This window comes from Phoxinus phoxinus (assembly GCF_949152265.1).
Source record: "Phoxinus phoxinus genome assembly, chromosome: 14".
In the NCBI taxonomy this organism is placed as follows: domain Eukaryota; kingdom Metazoa; phylum Chordata; class Actinopteri; order Cypriniformes; family Leuciscidae; genus Phoxinus; species Phoxinus phoxinus.
In genome coordinates this window covers 17,797,795-17,819,186 of record NC_136889.1, presented here as the reverse complement: position 1 = coordinate 17,819,186, position 21,392 = coordinate 17,797,795, and the positions used below count along the sequence as shown (strand labels likewise).

The window sequence follows — 21,392 nt, the reverse complement described above, 5'->3', positions numbered from 1 at the left end:
CACATGGAGACGGAGGGAAGTCTCTCGCGGGTCCTTTGTTTTTGACTGGCCGCTGGCTCAAAACCACGCCCATAGCGGTAAACTAGAAGAACGCCCATCAACGTTCACATGTGGGGAGGCGTTGCGACACCACACGACATTCGTGTCGGACAAGTGGATCAGTACCGTTAAGCCCCGTTCACACCGCCAGCGACACGCAGCGACAAAGCGACAAGATCCCATTCATTTCAATGGAGCGCTGGCGACTTCCGGCGACACGAGCGACAGTGACCGTTGGCGACAGAATGTGGGCGTGTCAAGCGACAGGAGACAAGCGACAAAAGTTCAGAAATTTCAACTTTATGCAAATGAGAAGCGATTTTCGCGAGCGACAACCAATAGGAAAGAAGGCTTTCAGTGGTGTCACGTTACGTCACCGTCTCGGAGTGCAGGCAAGACAGAGTTCGAGGGCGATTTCACTGTCTTATATGATTTGACCATGGATTTGACTAACCACATTCATGGATATAATAAAATGATGCATGGAAAATAAACTGTCGACAGTCTCAGTGAGTTTAATTCATTTATAGTTCGAGTGTTGTAAGTTTTTGATGCAAGTTTAGCACACTGCAGTTCACTTTGCAGTTTCCCCTGCATTGTGTTGACTATTAGAGACAAGAAACTGTATTATTTGTCAAATACGAATGACGTTTTAGTCATTTATGACCGTATGAGTGAGTTTAATTTGTTGCTTGTTCGATCGTTATCTAGTAAATGATTTACTCCACTGAACACTGCTATAGGAATATAAAAACCCCTCTCCCAACACCATACTGTTTCTTTTGAGCCTATGATTTCTAGTCAAATTAAAATAATATAAAGTTAGTTGTATCACTTGTGATGGTATTTAGTATAGATATGGCCAGACAGTCAACCAATAACATTAGAGCGACAGCACTACCAACGCCCACAAGCGACTTCACAGTACAGAGACTAGCGACACACAGCGACAAAATCGCTGGCGGTGTGAACGGGGCTTTACAGATGTTGTGCCGAATTATGTGACCCTAGTTATAGTAGGCACTGGATTGCGCTAATTCAACCTACTCCTAACCGTAACCATCACTACTACAGCACCTAGGGTCTCATAATTCGGTGGGTCACAGAATTCTGCACTCTGACCATACAGATATTTAAAAACAAACCAACCCTTAGAATTATCCACTGGAATAAAAAGTGTGGTATAACATAAAATGGTCAGATCTGCAGTTAGGCACATACAAAAATGAACATTGAATAGGCCTACTTAAGAATAATAGTTTTTATTATTAAATTTTCAACAGGGGAATACAGTCAACATATTACAACAATTATTACAACATGATAAAACATACCAATTGGAAATATATATATTTTACCTTAACTGTTACAGTTAAGTAGAGATGTCTTAACAGCTTTGCTATTCTTTTTTATAGACATTAAAGAATCATGTGGAAAACAGTATATTTAGTACAGTTGACATATTTTGATTTATTTATGATATGATCCCAAATTGGGTACGTTTTTTAATTGTATTGTCTGTCTCATAAAACCGCTTTCACAATCCAAAAACAAGACCAGTTGACAGTTACTAGAATAAACTTAATTTTAAAAAATGAAATATGAGAAAAATATTTTTGGATAACTACAGTTGAAAAGAACTTTGTTTCTGACTCCTCTTAACAGAAGCAAAGGCGAAAACCCGTCCTTGAACATGCTAATAAGGTTATTGTAAGGCCTACTATCACATTTGTTTAATTTATACAACAACATTACCATTCTGAAATACATACCAGATTATAACATGCTCAATTAATTCTCTTCCGCGCTAAACCCCGCCCAACACCAACATAAGTAACATTTGATTGGCTCTCCTGTACCTCATATCTCCAAGATACACCCAATGAAATCTAACGGGAAGTAACAATCCTTCTGACTGATTTATAATACTTTATCTCTGGCACATTTGATGACCTATGAGCGATTCAATATATTACAGTCACTCTTATTCTTGCTAATATATTTTGAAGCTTAAATATAAAATATGCAGAGACATTCATTACAGGAAGCTCACGGTTTTTTTCCATGTCGTATTTGCAGTTTCACAGTGTGGCGCATCGTTCCGAGGCGCTGATTGGCGGACCGTTGAGATGGGCAGGTCGGAAACATCATTCATTAGGGACTCAGATGAGAGGAGGGTATTTTTGACAGTACTCTCTTTACAGATCGTAACAACCTGTTTGATCAGTGCTCAGTCATCGTGCTTTCTTTAGCGGCTACCTTTAGAATCTGTCTTTGAATATCTCAAATGGCTGCATACAAGTTGGTTCTCATTCGCCATGGCGAGAGCTGCTGGAACCAGGAGAATCGCTTCTGCGGCTGGTTCGACGCCGACCTGAGCGAGACAGGGGCTCAGGAGGCAAAGAAAGGCGGTCAAGCTTTAAAAGGTTTGTAAGTTTGTTTAATATTATATTTTCCAGCATTGTGAATGAGCGTTGTAAATCTGCCGTCTTAAGTGTAACGTTATATCAGCATTCTAGATTGTTTTTTGAAAGAACATGTCATGTACATTACGTCTACGTTGAGAATAACTTTACCTGCGTTGTCTTACTAATGCTTGCATTGAGATTTTTGCGTTTTAAATAATAAAACTCAAAACGGAAAAATTCAAATGACTTTCAGAAGACTGACTTCCCCGGCGCTACCCCGCCTTCGACGTGACGCGTGTAAGCTCCGAACCAATGACCTGGCAGTTTGCCTATTACTGACGGGTGGGGGGCGGGGCCTACGTGATGCGAACGTGCCGCACAGAACGTGATTTTACACACGTGCTGAATTTCCCTATAAAAAGTGACTTTATGACGCGATTACTGTTATGCAATGTTTATATTTTATAAATGCATTTTAATACCATTTTTATGATAGTTTAAATAAAAATTATATGTAATATAAAACAAACAAAAAATAAATTGTATTATTCAAAGTCTAGAATGTCATATTAAATTAATTTGTATTAAATTTATATATTGATCACAATGTATTGATTTGTGTTATTTTTTAATTTCATCTGCCATATTAAATATATGCTGCATCACTGTGTCTTTGCAGATGCAGGGTTTGAGTTTGACATTTGTTACACCTCGGTGCTGAAGAGAGCCATCCGGACATTATGGATCGTTTTGGACAGTATTGATCAGATGTGGCTGCCTGTGCACAGGACTTGGCGCCTGAATGAACGTCATTATGGTGGTCTCACTGGGTTAAACAAGGCTGAGACTGCGGCCAAGCATGGTGAAGCCCAGGTTAAGATTTGGAGGCGCTCATTTGACATCCCCCCACCAACTATGGATGCAGATCATGACTTCTACAGCATCATCAGCAAGGTGAGGTCTTCAACCTCATTCAATCATTATGGCTTTTTAATCACTCAATCTGTTTAATCTGTCATCATAATTAGTTATTCCCCCTCCTCATATTCCATAGATTTTCAAATTATATAAGAAACAGAAACTCATAAGTGTATAAATGCATATCCCCAATGACATCATGCCTATTAACATTATTATCTGCATTCCTTCATTACATACAATCTCAGAATTCATAAATCATCTCAACATGCAATATATTACATCTGATTTTATGAGTGTAAAAACTTGGTTATCACTGTTAGGCTACATGTTGCAGTTTCTTGCAACATGTTGGTATTACATTTAGAAACTGATGTGCTAGTAGTTAATAAGTGCAAAGGCTCAGAAAACAAAGGTCAAACATTATTTGTATAGGAAACTGCATTCTATGTCCCAAAACAAACAAGTCAAGACTAGAGTTTCTATTAGCTAAATAAGCAGTACTATTGCATACTGTAACTGACATGTTTAAGAAACATTTCATTAATGCACTAATTTTGTCTTGTTGGACATCCTTTCTTTTTTTTTAGGACAGACGTTATGCTGATTTGACCGAGGACCAGCTGCCTTCCTGCGAGAGTCTGAAGGACACAATTGCACGGGCGCTACCTTTCTGGAATGATGAGATTGTGCCTCAAATCAAGGAAGGGAAAAGAGTGTTGATTGCTGCTCATGGAAACAGTTTGAGAGGCATTGTGAAACACTTAGAAGGTAATTGCAGGATCTTTTCAATCCCTTGTTCTTCTCACCATCATTTACATTTTCAAAATACCAGGAAAATTCAGGGAATTGAAAAGCTTTAATAAGGAAAAAATATATACATTTAGTTAAAATATATTTAATCTGCAAGAAATTGCTCTTTATGATTTGCTCTCCATAAAATTACATTCAAATCCACAAAGCAAAATTGACCGTTTACTTTGTTAGAGCACTTTTTGAGTCTTGTGGTGTGCAAGTTAATCCACAATGCCATTCCTTCTCTATATATAATAAAATAAACTGGCAACACTTTAGTTTAGGGTCCAATTCTCACTATTAACTAGTTGCTAATTAGCATGCATAATACTGGGATATTGGCTGTTTATTAGTACTTATAAAGCACATATTAATGCCTAATTCTGCATGAATATATTTTACATCCCTTAATCCTACCAATACCTAAACTTAACAACTACCTTACTAACTATTAATAAGCAATAATCAGGTGTGTGTGACCAATAAACTTTCAGGTAGTTGCCAAATCAGCCTTTCTCATTAAATTGATATACTAAAATAACTAAAGCTGAAATAAAAAAAATGAAACCTATATAAACTTAACTAAAAAAAAAAGACAAAACCGCAAAAAAATACTAAAACTTATCAAAATAAAACTAAATTCAAAATATTCACAAAAACGATAAAAGTAACTAAATATCAAAACAACACTGGCCATTGGCAGGGAAACACCCTAGTTTAGACAGATATGCACAACAACATCTTATTTAATAAGTTATACATTTTCAAATTAAACCTACTACTGGAGGACATTTAAATGCTGTTTTAGAAATAGTTGGTCACAAGCTCTTATGAGAGGTCACCAATAGTTTTTCTACAGTCTCATAGTGTTTCCTCACAGGTATGTCTGAGGAGGCCATCATGGAGCTGAATCTGCCCACAGGCATCCCTATTCTTTACGAGCTGGACAAGAACCTGAAGCCCATCAAGCCCATGCAGTTCCTCGGAGACGAAGAAACTGTTCGCAAAGCCATGGAGGCTGTGGCAGCCCAGGGCAAAGCCAAGAAATAGAGTATTTACTTTAAATTATACATCAGCACTGAATTACTTTAAACAAGACTCCCATATTTAACATCAACGAGACAGAGCTCTATTGGATAGGTGTCTACGAGTTCAAATAAATATAGGACCTATTACCATAATGTAATTTTAGAATTTTACAATGGTTTTGAGTATTTATTAGGTAAACAGTTTACAAGGACCACACATTTTTGTTTGGATTTGTAATTTGTAGGACATGTAATTCATTCCATAATTTACTCTTCACTTTTTCTTTTTTTATATATATATATGTGTTTGGTCAAGTGTTCTCAATGCAACAAGTACATTTCTTTTCACATTAAACCAGTGTTGAGACTGAAAACCTAATGACTGTTTCGTCTGTTGGCCTACTTGATAAATTGTACAGACATAAGCCGGTACATGTAAACTTATGTCAGTCGTTGTTTATTTGATGATGGTTTTGCAGCACTGTATGAACCAATATATAACGTGCACTTTATATTGCAGATTGAATAGGAATTAACAAATCATCAGTGTTTCACCAAACTTTTAAAGTTTCAGTTCTGTTTTAAGTTATGTATGCCAAGCACAATTTAGGCTCCTATAGTCGATGCATTTGGCCTGAAAGGGATGGGTGTCCATAATAGATAATGTGCACATTACACTTAATACAATTTCAATGTCACTTTTTAAATGTCAATGATACAACATGTCTCTTCAGGCCTTGTTCCACATCCTTCAAATATTTAGTTTGAAATACTTTATTCTCCTCCACAAACTTCTCAAACAGATGAAGGCCACCGCCTACTCCAAAATAGTGAGACTTAGTTGCCAAATAAACAATCCCATCCTCAGCAAGCAGGCCACAAAACACACTATGAAGAGAAGAGTAGTAGTCTGTGTTGTATATGGTTTCTGATGTGAAGATAATGTCATATTTTGACGAAGTTTTATTTCGCACAAGTGTGAGAAAAGAGTTCCAGTCGCCCGAGAAGAAACCACAACGATCTAGTAATTTCTGTGATGCATTCAGGGCTTTCCTCTTAGATGGTGGACTGCTATTTTGCTCCTCTGTCTCATCATCATCATCATCATCTTCACAATTGAGAAACACATTTGGCACTGTTAACTGCTCTATCACTGTGCTGTTATAATCCTGGAAATCAACTTTGATGGCTCCTCTCTTCAATGCAAGAATGCCAAGTAGACCTGCTCCACAGCCCAGGTCTAACACCCTTTTTCCAGTGAAGGTCTCTCCTTCATCGTCAATGTACTCAAGAAGATCATACGTGCATTCCCATATCTTAAGTCCACCCTCATACACTCCAGTGATGAGGTCAGACTTTTGATTCAGTGTTTTGGCCAGTATCTCCTCACTGTCCTCTCGTTCAGGAGCGGTCTTCTCAAACACGGATTCATTGAGACAGAGCAGGGGAGGCAGGGCACCTATTGTGATGGTTTCAGGAACCCAGTTTTCAATGTGGGAGAGAGGATCCAACAAAGGTTCGTGCTCAATAGCATTCTTCATCTTCGTTGGGACGGTTGCACTGGCGTCCTATAAAAAGATACATTGTGCATATGATCTTGACAGATGCAATCAATCACTAGTTAACGTTACTTTTTATGTGGCGTGAGTTACGAGACCCACATGTACTTGATTTATTCTTCCACATAGGCTAACTGATAAGATAAGAGTATAATTTGGGATATGTGCGTTGTACTTCTCAAGCCCAATTAAAAAATATTAAAGTCAGCCGACTAGCATTATTAGCAAACATATAACGTTAGCCGGAATTAACAAGCTAATGATACATTCCCTTACCGAGCATTTAAGATCCACATCTTTTGCGTTGTCGTCTTTGTTTTCTTTATCATTTGTTTCTTCTGTTTGTAAAGGTATATCGAAGTTGAAAGTGAATGCCATATTCTGTAACGTTACTATTTCTACTCCCGTAGTGAGCACGTGTGAACAGCAGCTACTGTCGTTGCCTCAACGAATTGTTATTTTGAGTCGGATCTTTTCAATGAATTGGTTGAACCGGTTCAGAAAATTGTCCGCGTTATTTAAACATTGCGAATTTGGCACTATTTAATATTTATTATGTCTATGTCCACGACGACGTAATTACGTTTAGATGTAAAATAATCACTGAATTATTTCTTGAGCCGTTCCTTTGAAACAAAACATTTGAAAGAACCGATTCGCGAAAATGACTTGGACATAATTAAAACTACAATTCCCACAGTTCTCTTAAGTAGTTTAGCGGCGATCACATACATTCTAACAGAACTACGATTTTTTTTCATGAAATGCCACACTATATAATGTCATTTTGATTATTAATCATATAAAAGATATCATAAAAAGTTCCCATATAATATTTCCGCTTTCCGCACCTTGAACTCCATTTCCCAGAATTCCCACCGTGACAGCTAACTTCCCTGCGCGTCAGACAGACAGACAACAGATGAAATCAAAGGGGTAGAAACTGCTGCTTCCATTTATTTGTCTCCATCTGTCCCGAAAAAAAAAATATTTCAGCGGTATCATGAGTTGAGTCCATCGCAGTTTTAGTAGAAGATCTTGGCCAGGTAAGAGAACCGACTGCAAGCATTTCTGCCAAGCAGTGATCTGTGATGTTTAGCTCTTGCTGGTTGATTCTGTCAGCTCGAGGTACTAAACAACATCACTATCAACCTTTGTCTTATCACTGATGCGCAGTATATGTTGTATGTATATTTTTACCCACAGTTTTAACGCTGTGATTTGATGTACTTATTTACCAATATGTATATTTTTGTATTAATGCTCATTTTAAAGGCACAGACTCTGTGAGATTATAGTCTATTTATGACATGGGGGATGGTGTATGAGGCTGGTAATTTCTACAATAATCTGACAGTATTGTCCACTGTTACATCTCTTTATGCTTATGTCTATATTTGTCTCAATTCCAAAGTTGGTGGTGTTCCCTCCACATTAACTGGTCGGAATGTAGACTGTCCAGATCAGTATCTCACAAGTGAATTTTACTATGTCTAAACATGCAATGCTAACATTTAGGTTTTTTGAATTCTAACTGGGGGCACGCCTATATGATTCATATGTGGGGTTTTTTTTAGAACGTAGCAGGTTATGTCTTATCCCTTACTTTTAATTACCGTAAATAACAAAGCCTCTTTTATCATCCCAGGTCCTTTATGCATTTTAATCCCAAATTCACCTCCAGACTCTTTATGAGACGGTTTGAAAGCCGTCTAGTAAGATTAATGGTCAGATTACAACTACAAATCCAAGCAAAGACGCATTAGTAACTAGCCTAACCATGTTTTTTTTGTAAAAGTAAGTAAACTTAAAATGGCATGGGCTTTTTAGATGCATTGTTATCAGTGCAATTGTGCAAAGGAAACACTTGACAAAAGACGTAATGCATATTTTTATTATTGTTTTCTGTCAGATAATCCATGCGTATCAGAAAACTAATGCATGCTTGCATTATTGGTTTGGATCAGTCCACACCAACTGCTTAGGTGGATACTTCGTTAATCTAATTGGCTTACAGGTTCAGCACGGGGGGAAGTGTCAGTGAGCAAACTGCAGGACATAGTCAGAGGAACGTACTTGTGCCGATATTCAGGAAGTTGGAACACGTAAAGAAAAGATAACATGTTGTCTTTCCAGGGGCTGAACATGCGTCCCTGCTCTACAGTCATGCACCTGCTGCTGAGATGCATGCGCGGGTGTTGCAGACGCAGTCGCATGCCCAGAAGCCTGAGGCGGCCTCTGAGCTACATCAAACTGATCTTCAAATCTCTTTATTTTAACTCGCTCACTAACTCTGAAGTGGTGTTTGACTCCATGCTTGAACCAGTGTTTTGGATGGTGGAGATTGTCACACGCTGGTTTGGAATGGTAAATCTGTCTTTTCTCATAACTACCTAACTATCATCATGTCATTTTCTTAAAATGTCTGTGCGTTTCTCTCACACCGTTCGCTTTTTCCTTTCTCTAGGTTTTTGTATTTTTAGTTGTCGCTCTTACCAGTTCTGTGATTTTCATCGCTTATTACTGCCTTCTACCGTTGGTCCTGCAAACGTACTCTCCTGGCTGGATAATGTGGCACATTTGTTACGGACATTGGATCATAGTCATGATAGCCTTCCATTACTACAAGGCCACAAGCACTCCCCCTGGATACCCTCCAAAGGTTCAGCACCCTTAGACACACCACAATCCAGTAGCTGATGTGTGTTTTCAATGTCATTCATGACCTAACAGCCATTTTATTTCTTCATGTTGTTTTTTTCAGATGAAAACTGACGTCCCATTTGTGTCGGTCTGTAAAAAGTGTATCATTCCTAAACCAGCACGAAGTCATCACTGTGGCATCTGTAAAACGTAAGAGTAAGAACAGGCTCATAAAATCTAATTGGTGACTCAATATCAGCTGCATTTTATACTGTTATTGAAAGAAAGTAACAAACATCCCTCTATCTTTCTCTCTAGCTGCATTCTAAAAATGGATCATCATTGCCGTATCCTTTTCAAATCACCATATTGTTACTATGTTTTACACAGTTCAACATTCAGTTAAAATGGATTGTTGTGCCACAATTTGTCATCATTTATTCATCCTCATGTTTTTACAAACCCGTATAAGTTGTGTAGGCCACTTTTATCATACTTTTAGAGGGCTTTTACTGTAATTTATTATAATTTTATGGAAAAGAATGACCAGAGCTGTTTTCAAAATTTCCAGATGTAAAAATCCCATTAATTTTCTCCTTGGAAAATATTTTTTTTAACAAAAACATTATAGCTTTAAAGATAGACCTGCTGTTAAGTGATGTCATATGCTCTTGTTGAAGCCATTATGTGCATTATTTCAACTTTTTTTATATATATATAATTAAATTTAACAATGCAATTTCTGGTGAAAAATTACTTTACCCAAGATTCTACAGAGGATCGAAGTTCTTTCCCTTATTAAAGACGTTTAGTCTTTTAGTCCTATTTTAAAATACTTTTTTGCTTCACTAAAATTTTGTAATATTATGATTCACCTAATAGCTGGTTGCTTTGGTTCTGGCTTATAGCTTTTTAATGAAGACTTTTTAAGAATCTTTAAGAATTTAAGAAAAAAAAAAAAAAAAAATTATATGGAAAAAAATACTTCCGGAAGCAAGCCTGCTAAAAAAGTGAGGGCAATGTCGTTCTCTGTTTCCAGTTTTGCATTCCACAGAAGAAAGAAGTAAAGATTTAGAATGTGCTAAAGTGACAATGACAATCTGGACTTAGATAGAGTTTAAATTAAATTGTGTCAGTTATTAATTTAACAGCCCAGATACATTAGGTTTTTCACTTCTGTGTAGTTGGTTCCTTAATTCTATATTTTCAGCTTGGCTTAACAACTGTGTTGGTCATTACAATCATCGTTACTTCTTCTCCTTTTGTCTCTTTTTGACCTTGGGCTGCATGTACTGTAGCATCAGCGGTCGCAATCTCTTTATCGATGCGTACAATGCCATAGATGTAAGGCTTTGTTTTTTAATACATTTGTTGCTTTGTGTTAGTGCTTCTCTGTTTAGTGTAACTCATGATCTTTGTATCATTAAAGTGCCCGCTCAAAGCTTGGAAAACACCTCAGTAGGCATTTTTTCCCCTCCTCTTATTCGTATGAATAAGGTGTTTTGTGTCCATTCTAAGATGGTGTTTAACTCCTCTCTTTCTGAATGGTTATGTCTCTTCTTTTCTCTTTCTGTTCTCAAAGTCTGGGGTAGTGGGCATGTCTTAACTGCCATCTTTCTCTCTGCCATTCTTTAGCACTTCAGGCACATGGAAGCGGAGAAACAGGGTGTTCCGGTGACAGGGATTGGGTTGCTCATCGGCATTGCACCGTCAGAAGGCGTAGCTGGGAAGGTACTTCAGGTGCTTGAAGTCATTGTTCCTGCTGTCAGCTTGCCTTTTTTTTTTTGTTGTTGTTGTTGTCAGGGACAATATAGCGTGCATTATTATATACATAATTATCACAGTCAGAGCCATAACCATATGTGTAGATGTGTTGCATAAAAGGTTTCAAGCCAATAGGCTAATTTGCAACCCCAGTCCCTGGTCAGACCTTTCTAAAAAGATCATCCAAATATATCATTTTTAAAAGAACTACATAGTGTGAGTTACACAATCATGCAGCAAATACATTATATACTAAGATCAACACTTCACAGAATGGTGACCACACCACACAAAACGTCACACTACGCAACAACACAAGCCCCAAGAAGCACCCAGCCGCTCGCACCTGCTCACTTATACCCAGCCAGACAGTGAGGGCCTGGGCCGCTACAAGGTTATCTCCTATACCCAGACCCCGCCCCGTGGGGTGATCCCCGGCAGCCATGCGCAAACAACCAGACATCCAGCACAGACAACGCATAGCAACAAAACTGACTCAGTGGCCACATATTTGGTTTTCTTTACGCCAGTGTTTCACCGTTCTATTAAATGTTTTCAGTTCGGTTTGTGTTTCTACTTCAGTTGGTAAATCATTCCAAAAATGGGACTCCCTATCACTGAAAAACATGACTGGCCGAAAAGTGGTTTTGCGCCTCTCTGCTATGCAGTTGCCACCCACTGCTCTCCTAGTGGCCACTCTCCTTGTGTTTATTTTTGTCACAAAACGACAGAGTACGGCTGGAGCTAGATTATTTGCGCATTTAAAAGTCTTTCGATTTGGAATTCGTCCTTTTCTGTATCGCGGCTCATTATTTAACACTTAAAACAAACAACATGCTAAGAAACACAAACAAATTATTTCTGACCTTCCTGATCCCAATTCTTACAGTAAACATTTAAATTGGTATTACTTACTGACTTTGCTTTTGTCACAATTGGATGAGGGAGGACTTACATGTGAACTTAAGACTCTTTAAGCTCTGGTTGGAAAGATCTGGTGCTCTAGATTTTTCATTTGGGGCAATGAATCAAGAAAGTGTACAGTTCTCAGATTCATGCTTATATGAAGATATTGTGTATAGTTAGTGTGATAGTTCGTGTGTAATGTTGCTGTTTGAGCATAAACAACATCTGCAAAGTTATAATGCTCAAAGTTCAAGGCAAAGGGAGATATTTGCTTAAATAAATCGTTTTTAAGGGCTACAACAAACGGCTGGTTTGGACTACTACACAACATCACCAACCCTAAAATTTACATAAACCCCGCTCCCGGGAACACACAGTCCCTGTTGAGAATAGGAAGAGTTGTTGTAGTCGAGGACATTTGTGAGTCAGCTCAAACTGAAGCATCCATCTTTTCACATACAATAGAAAGTCACTCTGTGTGCATCTCACAACAGTTCCTATAGGAGCGATTTATAGATTACCATGACAGAATATGCTAATTGAAGATAGTTAACTCCACATTAGCAACATAAATCCATCAACTAACCTTTCAGAGACGTCCTGTTGCATTCTACGTGTTTTTACTTCTTCTTGAGTCTCACCAACTTTGTCTGACTCCATTTAAACATAAAAGGCAGAACCGTTTATGACATTTTAGTGTGTTGTCTGCATGAGGTAGTTGGAGCTGCTAGCACACACTGAAACCCCGCCCTCTCTGTCGGGAGCAGCAGCTAATTTGCATTTAAAGGGCCAGACACAAAACGGTGCGTTTTTGCTAACCCTCAAAAAGTGACAACTTTAACATGCTATATAAAAATATTTAAAAAAATAGGTATTTTGAGCTAAAACTTCACACACACACTCTTATTTTACATCTTGTGAAAAGGGCATTTTACCACCCATTTTAAAAATGCATGAATTTCTTTCCATCCTATGACAAAATATAAAACTGCATTTGTAAACGAATGACACTTCTAACACACACACATTTTATTTTGAAAATAAAGTAACACTTTAATTCAGCAATGATGCATTAAATTGATCAAAAGCAACAGCAAAGACTTTTACATTATTATTTCAGATAAATTACAACACTGCAGTAATGGCTAAAATTTTAAATTCAGCTTTGGATCACAGGAATAAATTACATTTTAAAATATATTAAAATAGAAGTCAGCTATTTTAAATGGTAATAATATTTCTCATTATTACTGTTTTTGTATTTTTGGTTGAATAATTAAGCATAAGAATCTTCTTTCAAAAACATCAAAAAACATATCTACCCCAAATCTTTGAACGTTAGTTTATGCATAAATAATATAGTTGCCTTCATATAAATATCTATTTAAAAAGTTTAAATTATTTGTATCTATAGTATATTGAATTTTTGCATATTTTTTTGTATTAATGTATTATTTTGAATAATATAAAATATGTTTTCTCTTCTGATGCTTTATGGGATACAGGAGGTTTCGCAACCTCCATACACCAACAAGGACAGGATGTTTCACAAGAGTATTATCTACATGTGGGTCCTCACAAGGTACGTCATTTCAAAAGGCTGTTGTTTTACAGCGGCCCCAATACTGGTTTTATTATTTCTATAGACTCACGTCTTTTGTTATGTTTGTTGGTTTTTCCATCAGCACAGTGTCAGTCGCCCTGGGAGCTCTCACACTGTGGCATGCTTTACTTATCACCCGTGGAGAAACCAGCATTGAACGCCATATAAACCACAAAGAGACCAAACGTTTGGCCAAACGTGGAAAGGTGAGGGTGACTTCAGCCCATTCAGAATCAAAGTCTTGACTATTCTGTCTGTTTAAACAACAGGGTGATTGGGATTTAATTTTTCTTATTTGAGATCTCTTATAATTACATCAAATGCTTTTTTTACTTTGAACCATTTTTCTATTTTTAAAGGTCTATCGGAATCCCTTCAGTTACGGTAAACTAAACAACTGGAAGGTGTTCTTTGGTGTAGAAAAGAGAAGGTGAAATTACACATTTTACTCGCTTTTCGTGGTAGTCTGCAGTCTTTTAAGCTATGTTTTAATGTAAATTATTATAATTTTCTCCACAGTCATTGGCTGACACGTATTTTCCTCCCCTCTGGACACACTCCGTATGGTGATGGACTGACATGGGACATATACCCTCTTAAAAAAGACATGATGCCAGTCTGAGACATTAAAGACTTGACTGTCTTATTACTTTACAATGACCAGCGCGCTCATCAGGGTGAGTCTCACCCGCTGTGCCAAAGCTGAATGCAGATCCAGGGCCCTGCGAGCACGGGGGTCTCCAGAGCCCAGATTTAGACACTGATCTCACTGGATGACTTTTGCTCTTTCTGGCCAAAGAAAGGGATGTCCTCCAAAATTACAATGCATTTGGATGTTTTCTATCAATATTTTGTAATGAAATCATGGCAGTTGTCTGTGATATCTATGGAAGATAGGTTTGTTGCCATGGGGTTCTTAATGTATGATTGTGTAAAAATTGTTTTAACACATTATTTACTGTATGTCACTTACAGTATCATTATTTAAATTCCAAACCACATCTTTTAAAAAAAAAACTTGCCTAGGATTTTATTAAATGTAAAATAAATGTTTTTCACTGCATTTCTTGTTGATATTTTTTTTACTGTTTCATCATCTTACAATTGCTTTTATTCTTTTCTTTTTTATATATTTTTAAACGCATCATTATGCAATCTAAATAACTGCCTTTAGGTGGCAGTGTACTATCATTCACTATTTCAGAATATTTTACTAACTGCTGTTTTGGAAAACATATAGCAATATTTAACTTAATATTGAAAATTACATTTATATCTTATAGTTTTAAATATTTATTAAATCGTTCATTTATAAATAGAGACATTTGGCATTTTTTGAAGATATTTTATTTTATGAAATATGACTAAATATGGTTTCATATGATAGCAAATCAACATTTATTTGCACTTAATACCTGATACGTTTATACAGTACAGATTCTGACATGGCTATTTTATCAAACATCTTGAGTGGTTAAGACAAAGTGTTACATATTATCAGCATAAAAGAAACACTAGGCCTAAATGTTACAACATGTTTTGTTACTAGAGGCAGATACAAACAAAATGTTGGAAATAAAGGAGAATTTGGTGAGCATAAGAGAAACATTACGCAGTTTTACAGAAAATAAACAAAAAATCATTAATTAAAAGAAAACGAGAATTAAGAAAATAGTGGCTTGCAAAGCAAATGGCAACAGCTGCAAAAATTCGGGCTATTGTATTGCTTTGCTGTGTGTACCTCGAGTTTCTTTCTTATCCTGTTTTCTTAAGCGTGTGAGTGAGATAACCCTAACCTATATATATGTATCCCCTGTAATCTTTGTTCAATAAAAAAATAAAAATAATTCGGTGACCCTGCTTTATCTGCTCTGCTGTTTCTCCGCAGCAGCACTTCAAAAGAGTCAGCCGCGCTCGCGATAATGTGCACGAGCGCCCTCTAGTCACAAATTTACTACGTCACCAATTTCATCCTTTAGAGCTCTAAATTATTTATTCTTCTTCAGGAGCCAACAAGAGTGTGGACTACACAGGGGGAGGATGTAGCCTATGCGTTTAACTCAGAGGACAAGTAAATATCAAGTTTAGAATATTAGTTCATCCATAACTGATTGCGTTAGTGTGATGCATGTGTCTTCCTGGTGGAAGGTTTACTGATCAGATCAGATTAAGTCTTAGACACATGTCGACTCAGCGGAATACAAAGGGCTTGTGTCTTTCCTCGGACAACAATGCAATTGATAACATAACAGTAAACTAGACATGAACTTTCTTCTGCAACAACAAAATATAATTTACTGACGTCACAGGGCTTTTTACATTCTGGATCCGAAATGCATTTAGTGCATCCAGGCATTCAAGACTTGGTCCTAGTGTGAGTTTGAGTGATGGGAAGTTGTTTTGGAGTGATACGTCAAAGGTCTCGCCTGTCCTCCAGGAGTGCATCCAGATACAGCACCAAACGAGGAGGTAATTGATCTGCCGAGGAATTCTGTTTGCAAATAGTGTAAATGCATCTGATGTGCCTTGAATGAGTACACTTACTACTCTATCAACACTGTCTTTGCAAGCTTATTCTGATATTTTAGAGAATGTATCAATGTAAAAAGACAGTATATGAGAACCTTAGGTAAGGGGTTTACATCTTTTTAGATGCCACAGATATTTAGCATGCAAGAGACCCCCATCCTTAAATTTAAAAGTAATGTATAGCCTAGTTTTTTTTAACATAGACCTAATTATACAGTAAGAAATTATATATTTAAAATATGATCTGAAAAATATTAAGTTTCTGTTAAGTTACCTTATTATTGTCCTGTACTGTTAGATTATTAATTCACATATATTAATGTACTTATTTTAATAATGTTTTATTTATTTTATGTGAAACAAAGTTGTATTTATTCATTTTAATATTATTTTTTATTTATTTATTACACTGTTCATCTCTAAACTTTTCCAGAGACCCCTTAGCACTCCCCTGCGGTCCTCTGGGGTCCCCAGACCCTATTTTGAAAACCCCTACCCCTGTCTTGGCACCACTTTTAAAAAGGGCAGTTAATTTTCTTTCTTTCACAATGGCAGAACTTACACAACCTAGTTCCTGTTGGAACTGTCACTGGTTCCTCAAATAACCCAACATAAGGTAAAGATTCGGCATGTGAAACATATTGAAGTTCCCTTAATCTTTCCTTGACTAATTTTCGATGCACGGTGCTTAGAAGATTGACATATTAGATATACAGTGGTGAGTGAATTGTGGATTTCTTCTCTGCTTAAATTATAAAATTAATGTTCTTTCTTTACCTAGAAATCCAATTAAGATTGGGACATCTTAGATAAGACGGGTATATTTGTGGAATTGCTTGGGTGCACCTGCTCTGGACAATCCTGGGATTTACCGTTTATTTTTGACTCTGTCCTGGTCTGAAATAGAGCCGACTGGATTAAGTTTGTTGTGAAAAGTCACTCATACACCTAAACCCAAGCCAAAGATTGTAAAAGCAAGGACTATGTCTTGCTGCTAGAAGCTATCTTGGTGACCCGCTCTGATTTATATTTGTACGGTCGGTGTTATTTTTAGTTTCAGAAAACAGGTGATGGGCGTGTACAGTGTGCAAGAAACCGGATTTACTAGCTGGGTGTCAAGAGTTTTGCTGTGAGTGAGTGACGTCTTGTAGCACCGTGCATGTGGAGTTGATAATCCCTCAAACCCCTGCATGAAGTCATAGGAGCGACTGTCCCGTCAATTTTCACTGATTAAAGGAATAAGTGAGCAGTCAGACCATGGGAGTTGCAAACTCGAGAGACTATCAACCAACGATAACAGTTGTGCTCAAAAGTAAGTAGCTTACAGCACACAATTTAGCTGTTTGTAAGATAAGATGTGATAAGATTGTTTACTTACTTGAACTATTAGAAAGGTTGTTGACTTAACGTGTACATTAGCCTACTTGTTGTGTAGTTACCCTAAATTTAAAGAGAATTTTAGCATTTTTAAAAAAAATATTATCTTGTTTGAAACAGTTCTGTCACCTGTTCCCTGGCCTGAGTCATCCTGCCATTGTGAACGGAAGCCAAATTAAATGAACAATTGAATCTCCTGTATTTAGTAATCAAAAAGGATTTGTAAGTATGCAAGATGGACAGGCCGTGTTTAGTTTGCTGACTTACAGAGTCAGTTTGATTTGTTTGAGTGTGGCACTCCAGCAATGCCTTAAATCTTATTAATGTGTTAATACAGTACATGTTGGATTTTACAGTACATCATGGACTTGTACTGTATAAGCCAAGTTAGCCTGCATACATTTTGATGGTCTTTTTCATCAAAGAAAAAAAGACTAGGTAAAGTTTAGTACGTATGTCTAAATGGTTCTAAATGGCAAAAAAACATATATACAAAACCAGTCACAAATAGCACAGGTATATTTGTGGCAATACCCACCAATACATTGTGTGGGTCAAAATTATAGATTTTTCTTTTATGGCAAAAATCATAAGGATATTAAGTAAAGATCATGTTCCATGAAGATATTTTGTAAATTTCCTACCGTAAATATATCAAACATTTATTTTTGTGAGTGAATGCAGCACAATCGTGAATATAAATTGACAACTTTAAAGACGATTTTCTCAATATTTCGATTATTTTAAACAGTCAGATTTCAGATTTTCAAATAGTTGTATCTTGGTCAAATATTGTCCTATCCTAACAAACCATACATCAGTGGAAAGCTTATTCAGCTTTCAGATTATGTAAAAATCTCAATTTAAAAAAATTAACCCATGTGACTGTTTTGTGGTCCAGGGTCACATATTTATTTTGCCATCATCCAGTGTTACAATGAAAATGGTGATTGTTGCAGTGTGTTTGTTTTGTGGCGTTCTAAACTCTCGTCTGGCTAGGAGTGATGCATGATGGGAAAGAGGCCACTAAGTCCTGTTTTGCATCACCCGATTAAGGCTTTAATCTCAGACACTATAAATAATTTGTTTTTCTCCAGTGTATCCAGTGCTTTGACCCGAGAGCAGGTTTTTATCACGTTGTATGAAGATTCAAAGTTTCTTTTGAAATATTTACTGTGATTCTGTCACGTTTTGTTTGTATACAAATAATTAAGCCACTTTTCTGAGCCAATAGCTTTCTTCCTAAAGGGATTTCCCTTGGCCCACATGAGCTCATGTTCTTTAGTTGACATCCAGCTGGGCTGGCTTGACTGTTGGGATTTAGTTTGTGGTTTAGATGGAGATTTTTACCGCATTATTACATTTGATCTTTAATAATGGGTTCATAGTTCACTTAAGGGACAAGTAATTATTAAACCGGCATTTGTTGTGCGTGCAACTTTAATGAGCGATTGACGAACTAGAGTCCTGAGCTTAGATAAAATTGAATTATCTTTGCTACACGTCAAAGAGAAGCTTCTAGCATGGGAAATCTGTTAACAAGAGGTCAGGACCCTTTTTGCGAAACAGGATTTTTAAAATCGTTATCCGGATATATTGGACTGACCGACTTTAAATTATCTGGATATTGCTTAACACTTCTATCTTTGTGTCTTTTTCTTCTGTAGGACGCAATGAGCCCCTGAAGAAAGACAAGCCCAAGTGGAAAAGTGACTATCCTATGACGGAGGGCCAGCTCCGCAGTAAAAGAGATGAATTTTGGGACACGGCTCCAGCTTTTGACGGACGTAAAGAGATCTGGGACGCGCTGAAAGCTGCAGCGGTAGCGATTGACTGTAACGACCATGAACTAGCACAGGCTATTGTAGATGGAGCCAGCATCACACTGCCTCATGGTAAACATTCAAACAGCATTTCTAATTCATATATCACTAGAGAAAATGCTTCTATTATGTAAATTTAATGCAACTTTTTGTTTACAAAAATATCTCATTATTAGATTTTTTTCTAAAAGAAATGTACTTTTATCCAGGAAAGACACATTAAACTAATCAAATGCATTCACGGTTTCCACAAAAATATTAAGCACCATAATATAATAATCAAAATCAGGATATTAGAATTATTTCTAAAGGAACACTGCTGAAAATTCATCTTTGCCATCTTAGAAGTAATTTACATTTTAAAATATAGTAAAACAGACAACATTTATATAAAATTAAAAAATTTCACAATATTACTGTTTTTTGATAATATAAATTCAGCCTGGCTGAGGATAAGAGACTTCAAAAACACTTTCTTGCCGACCCCAAACTTTTAAACACTGTTGTGCACATATATCTACACATGCTAAATATACACAAGAGCTGAATTATAGCTTTCGATTTGCTCTTTCAGGATCCCTTATGGAATGCTATGATGAACTGGGCAACCGCTATCAGCTCCCTGCGTACTGCTTGGCTCCTCCAGTCAACCTGGTCTCTGAGTGCAACGATCATAATGTGTCTGAACAGACTGAGCCACAGGAGAAGAAAGAGAAGGAGTTCCAGCTGAAGGTGCGTCTCTCCACCGGAAAAGATCTTCGCATCAGCGCCACAATGGCCGATTCCATCCGTCAGCTGAAGAAACAGCTTCAAATTCAGGAAGACATTAATACCACCAATCAGCGCTGGTTTTTCTCTGGAAAGCTCCTCACGGATAAAACACGTTTACAGGACACCAAGATCCAGAAGGACTTTGTAATACAGGTCATTGTTAATCAGCCCATTGTTCCCAACTAGAAAGCTCATAAGTCTGTGAAGCAGGACTCAATAAACTCACACCTTTACGGATGCTTATGATTTCCATTATAGCTCCCTGATCAGGTCGGAGTTTCTTTTTCCAAATGTGAAGCACAAACATTTCTTATAGAAACTTTGTAAAATTGCAGCATACTAAAGTGTGTTATACTAAATTACCGTAGATACCTTGCCTTCTTGGTTTTAATATCCATATGTTGTGTGGATATTCATTTCCATATTCTATATGGTATCATTTGCCTTGATCTTTGATACAGTCTGAGCAGGCTTAGACTATTTTCAAGAGGGTGAATTTACAGTGCAAGGATTCTTCAATTTTATTAAGATCTTATATATGTTCAATATATATCTACATATAAATGGTTATTTCATCATGATGCCATTTTGATTTTGTTCAATCATTCACTGTTCAGAGGCTTATTAATCTTTCTGTTACATCTGTTTTATCAAAAAAAAAAAAAAAAAAAAGAGATACTTGGAACTGTGTCCAATTTTGCTTTGCCAGTCATAAAATGTGTGTTTATGTTCTGAAGCAATTTGTATACATTTGTTTGTAGCTATATGTGGCGAGCAGGACGAGGCCGAGGGCCGTGAGAGAACGGCGCGAGGCTGATTGATAATGAGCGACACCTGCGCGACGCACCGGTCTCGTATCTCTCACGGCCCTCGGCCTCGTCCTGCTCACCAACACACTATGCTTTTATAGAGGTTTGTAATTTTTTTAGGACAGACAGGTTTATTTTATTATTTCTAATGTAAATTAATTTTTAATGAATAAAAATTACAAGTTTTGTTTATTGTTGCTGAAACAAAGCAGACTTTAAAAAATTCTAAATTGTACAATTATTTCATAATGTAATATTATATTGTTTCATTAAGAAACAGAATTGTAGCTAATTGTGTATCTGGAGAAAAAAACAATCTCACTGTCTATATTTTACGTTTGACTAAATTAGATTTTTATACTGTGGCAAAACTGTAAGTTTTTAGTTTTCTATTGAATTTTTTATTGAAAAAAGGTTGGC

General features: G+C 36.8%; 4 protein-coding genes across 14 annotated transcripts; 3 read left to right on the top strand and 1 right to left on the bottom strand.

The window, feature by feature from the left end:
* Positions 1-398: 398 nt before the first annotated feature.
* On the top strand, positions 399-5,785 carry pgam1a (phosphoglycerate mutase 1a). Of its 2 annotated transcripts, XM_079635903.1 has the most exons (5): positions 399-548; positions 2,119-2,465; positions 3,127-3,401; positions 3,956-4,136; positions 5,041-5,785. In XM_079635903.1, the coding sequence occupies exons 2-5, from the start codon at positions 2,327-2,329 to the stop codon at positions 5,208-5,210; spliced, it is 765 nt and encodes a 254-aa protein (XP_079492029.1). In that variant the 5' UTR covers positions 399-548; positions 2,119-2,326; the 3' UTR covers positions 5,211-5,785. The 2 variants fall into 2 exon arrangements, with proteins under 2 accessions (XP_079492029.1, XP_079492028.1); XM_079635902.1 differs by lacking the exon at positions 399-548 and having other exon boundaries at positions 1,929-2,465.
* On the bottom strand, positions 5,488-7,238 carry mettl18 (methyltransferase 18, RPL3 N3-histidine). Its single transcript, XM_079635901.1, has 2 exons — positions 7,024-7,238; positions 5,488-6,756 (listed from the first exon to the last, which is right to left on the bottom strand). The coding sequence occupies exons 1-2, from the start codon at positions 7,123-7,125 to the stop codon at positions 5,884-5,886; spliced, it is 975 nt and encodes a 324-aa protein (XP_079492027.1). The 5' UTR covers positions 7,126-7,238; the 3' UTR covers positions 5,488-5,883.
* zdhhc16a (zDHHC palmitoyltransferase 16a) lies at positions 6,199-15,491 on the top strand. Of its 6 annotated transcripts, none has more exons than XM_079635898.1 (11): positions 6,199-6,704; positions 8,884-9,114; positions 9,215-9,409; positions 9,512-9,600; positions 9,709-9,737; positions 10,601-10,734; positions 11,026-11,130; positions 13,566-13,642; positions 13,746-13,869; positions 14,023-14,093; positions 14,183-15,491. In XM_079635898.1, the coding sequence occupies exons 2-11, from the start codon at positions 8,893-8,895 to the stop codon at positions 14,283-14,285; spliced, it is 1,149 nt and encodes a 382-aa protein (XP_079492024.1). In that variant the 5' UTR covers positions 6,199-6,704; positions 8,884-8,892; the 3' UTR covers positions 14,286-15,491. The 6 variants fall into 6 exon arrangements, with proteins under 6 accessions (XP_079492024.1, XP_079492026.1, XP_079492023.1 ...); XM_079635900.1 differs by having other exon boundaries at positions 6,346-6,704; positions 11,026-11,121; positions 14,183-14,726; XM_079635897.1 differs by lacking the exon at positions 6,199-6,704 and adding an exon at positions 7,355-7,793.
* A 142-nt stretch (positions 15,492-15,633) lies between these two features.
* On the top strand, positions 15,634-20,816 carry ubtd1a (ubiquitin domain containing 1a). Of its 5 annotated transcripts, none has more exons than XM_079635907.1 (4): positions 15,810-16,132; positions 17,247-17,504; positions 19,237-19,464; positions 19,967-20,816. In XM_079635907.1, exons 2-4 carry the CDS (start codon positions 17,450-17,452, stop codon positions 20,347-20,349), a joined length of 666 nt encoding a protein of 221 aa, XP_079492033.1. In that variant the 5' UTR covers positions 15,810-16,132; positions 17,247-17,449; the 3' UTR covers positions 20,350-20,816. The 5 variants fall into 5 exon arrangements, with proteins under 5 accessions (XP_079492032.1, XP_079492033.1, XP_079492034.1 ...); XM_079635908.1 differs by lacking the exon at positions 15,810-16,132 and adding an exon at positions 16,831-16,910; XM_079635906.1 differs by lacking the exon at positions 17,247-17,504 and having other exon boundaries at positions 15,634-16,132.
* The last annotated feature ends 576 nt before the right edge of the window (positions 20,817-21,392 follow it).

Bases quoted from the DNA above. Each gene is read 5' to 3' on its own strand.
- mettl18 (XM_079635901.1), bottom strand. From the start codon at position 7,125: ATGGCATTCACTTTCAACTTCGATATACCTTTACAAACAGAAGAAACA. The intron at 6,757-7,023 runs GTAAGGGAATGT...ATCTTTTTATAG, and splicing joins ATGTGGATCTTAAATGCTCG to GACGCCAGTGCAACCGTCCC.
- pgam1a (XM_079635903.1), top strand. From the start codon at position 2,327: ATGGCTGCATACAAGTTGGTTCTCATTCGCCATGGCGAGAGCTGCTGG. The intron at 2,466-3,126 runs GTTTGTAAGTTT...GTGTCTTTGCAG, and splicing joins AGGCGGTCAAGCTTTAAAAG to ATGCAGGGTTTGAGTTTGAC. The intron at 4,137-5,040 runs GTAATTGCAGGA...GTTTCCTCACAG, and splicing joins CATTGTGAAACACTTAGAAG to GTATGTCTGAGGAGGCCATC.
- zdhhc16a (XM_079635895.1), top strand. From the start codon at position 8,869: ATGTTGTCTTTCCAGGGGCTGAACATGCGTCCCTGCTCTACAGTCATG. The intron at 9,410-9,511 runs GTTCAGCACCCT...TGTTTTTTTCAG, and splicing joins CCCCTGGATACCCTCCAAAG to ATGAAAACTGACGTCCCATT. The intron at 13,643-13,745 runs GTACGTCATTTC...TTTTTCCATCAG, and splicing joins TACATGTGGGTCCTCACAAG to CACAGTGTCAGTCGCCCTGG.
- ubtd1a (XM_079635906.1), top strand. From the start codon at position 16,051: ATGGGAAGTTGTTTTGGAGTGATACGTCAAAGGTCTCGCCTGTCCTCC. The intron at 16,133-19,236 runs GTAATTGATCTG...TTTCTTCTGTAG, and splicing joins ATACAGCACCAAACGAGGAG to GACGCAATGAGCCCCTGAAG. The intron at 19,465-19,966 runs GTAAACATTCAA...TTGCTCTTTCAG, and splicing joins CAGCATCACACTGCCTCATG to GATCCCTTATGGAATGCTAT.